Source organism: Cyprinodon variegatus, unplaced genomic scaffold (genome assembly GCF_000732505.1).
Source record: "Cyprinodon variegatus isolate N-32 unplaced genomic scaffold, C_variegatus-1.0 Scaffold245, whole genome shotgun sequence".
Classification (NCBI taxonomy): domain Eukaryota; kingdom Metazoa; phylum Chordata; class Actinopteri; order Cyprinodontiformes; family Cyprinodontidae; genus Cyprinodon; species Cyprinodon variegatus.
Window position 1 is genome coordinate 418,606 of NW_015150698.1, and position 2,288 is coordinate 420,893.

At 36.7% G+C, this 2,288-nt stretch overlaps 1 protein-coding gene across 7 annotated transcripts in view; it reads right to left on the minus strand.

The window, feature by feature from the left end:
• Positions 1 to 2,288, minus strand: part of arhgef6 (Rac/Cdc42 guanine nucleotide exchange factor 6) — a 50,723-nt gene that overhangs the window by 46,119 nt on the left and 2,316 nt on the right. For 6 of the 7 annotated variants that reach the window (XM_015381966.1, XM_015381964.1, XM_015381967.1 and 3 more), the window contains exon 2: positions 164 to 247. In XM_015381966.1, coding sequence (XP_015237452.1) covers positions 164 to 247 — 84 coding nt within the window. Of the gene's footprint in view, positions 1 to 163; positions 248 to 336; positions 466 to 2,288 lie in introns of those variants that run through there. The other variant, XM_015381971.1, reaches the window with a different exon arrangement.

A 2,288-nucleotide genomic window follows, 5' to 3' on the forward strand; every position in this document is an offset into this window, starting at 1 on the left:
CAGACAGATTTTTGACAGGATACCTAAATGTCTCTAAACACCTATACCAACATAAGTAGATCACAACAAAGAATGTGATAAATTATTTCCATGTGGACTGCAGCAAATTGAAGAGACTATATAAAGCAAAAACGAAAAAAGTTGGAAAACTTAAATAACTTACCTCCACTTTCAACGACGAGCATCCTCTTAAAAACTCCCTTATGTTGCCGAGGCAGTCAGCTTCAGTTCTCGGATCCTGGGAATACTGAACACAAAAAATACATATATAAACTCACAGCTCGGCTGAGTGAGACAGGCTACAATATGACACACATTAACTCTTCAAGCCCCGACCTTCAGCTTTAGTGTCACTCAAAATCAGATTTTAAAAGCTATCCAAGCGTTGCCAGTTCAAAAATCAAACATATGAATCCCCTCCGACTCATCGTGAAGCAAATGAAACGCAAAAGCCACATTTAAGCAAAACATCCGGCTCATTTTGATGACTTTCAAAATAAAGGTCTGCAAAAACCAACAAGCAAAAACTACGCAGGGGCAGAAAAGCCATCACTGTTCTCGAAGCCAAACGTTTATGTTTGAAATACGGGTGTGACTGCAGGAGTCAATATATGAAACTAAACCAAATTGGGTTAGTAAAAAGAGAAGCTACGACTTCCGGTTGCGTTCTGTCGAGTCCACAGCTATTTGACAGCACTCGCGGTGCATTCAGGTGCAGTCGTACAAAGTATGCTCATTCCAATAGAGCTAATTGGCTGAAGATTCAACGTTAACATAAGTGTATCAAAAACTTCTAAAGTCAAATCTGTGACTATTTCAGGTTGTTTGAAACTTTCAGCACAAGTCCAGTGATAATATAAATATAATAAATTAGACATACAATAAGACATTTAGACAGAGAAAATTTACTCTTCAAATCAATCTTTTTAGCACTTTTTAGCACCATGTAAACTTAGACCTCATCCTTGCCTCCACACTCCTATCTTAAATAAATTGACTTTTCGGCCCTTGATGGCTGATAAGTTTCAGGCGACCAGCGGTACGTATAAAACGTGCAGGAGAGTGGGCCCCAAGTACCACTATTAAAGATTACTGCTTTTCCATAGTTTATTCTTTCATCTATTCAGGTTTTTACACCAGTTGCCCTCATGCAACTGTGATTCAAATCCATCCACCCACAGTACAGTCAAAGACCTAAAATAAATTACCATGGGGACTTGCAATTATACAGATGTCACATCATGTGAAACAACAGACATTTGCTGCTAAGGTGGCGTCAAATCACGCTCATTCCTCAGGACCAACCATCGCCTGCGGTATAGTTGGTCTTGAGGACTACGCTTGAAAACTACTGCAATAGACAGTAACACAGCTTGATTTAACCATATAAAAGAGAAGTCTTTGTATGCAGGTACTGACAACATTTAGAGATGAGATTCAGCCTTAGTGTATGCAGCATCCAGAGCCTTAATTCACAAAATCAACATTAGTTTTTCAGTGATTTTTAATAGGGACACAGAAAAAGAAAATAAAAAACACAGAACAAAAAAACTGATGGGGCAAGTATGTTAATTGAGCCAAAAAGGTTGCAGACTCCTGATCAAACAGATTAATACTATCATCCAATCTTGGTACAACTGAAGCTTGTGGTTAATTGCAGTTTCTAAATACTTGTTAGAGTAAATGGAAATAGCAAAATATTGAATTGGTCCGAACAAGTAAATGAAATGTAGTCTCTTTTTGCCAGTGCATATCATCCTGAGAAATTGGTTTAGCATTACAATGCAAACGCTGATCTTTAAAAGTAAAACTTTCTTAAAATAAATGTATGTATCCTAATTTAATAACATAATTATGATTATTTGCCAAAGAAATGGGTATTTTTGCTCTTAAAAATTATAAAAAAATATCACATACCTAAAAGAAGATGAACTTGTTTTCCTTTTATTTTAAATGTTATCTTAATCAGTTTGAAAATTGTCTAACCTACAATGAGAAATGTTTTCAATTTTTGTACTGTATGTTTTCCTTACGTGGACCATAACAGGGTCCACAGCTAGACTAGACCGTTGGCCACGGTCTAGAACCACTCATGCATTCAGTTCCTTCCATTGATGAAATTTTTGATTATGTATTTTTGAATTTAAGGATTCAATTCCTTTTAAGACTTTTTAAGGAACCCTGTGAAGAGACGGAAATTCAGTTACCTTATTCACAATGGCGTAATGACACAAAAATAGGCCCATAAGCAACGTTACCTAGGTGGGCCCATATGAAGTACAACACCC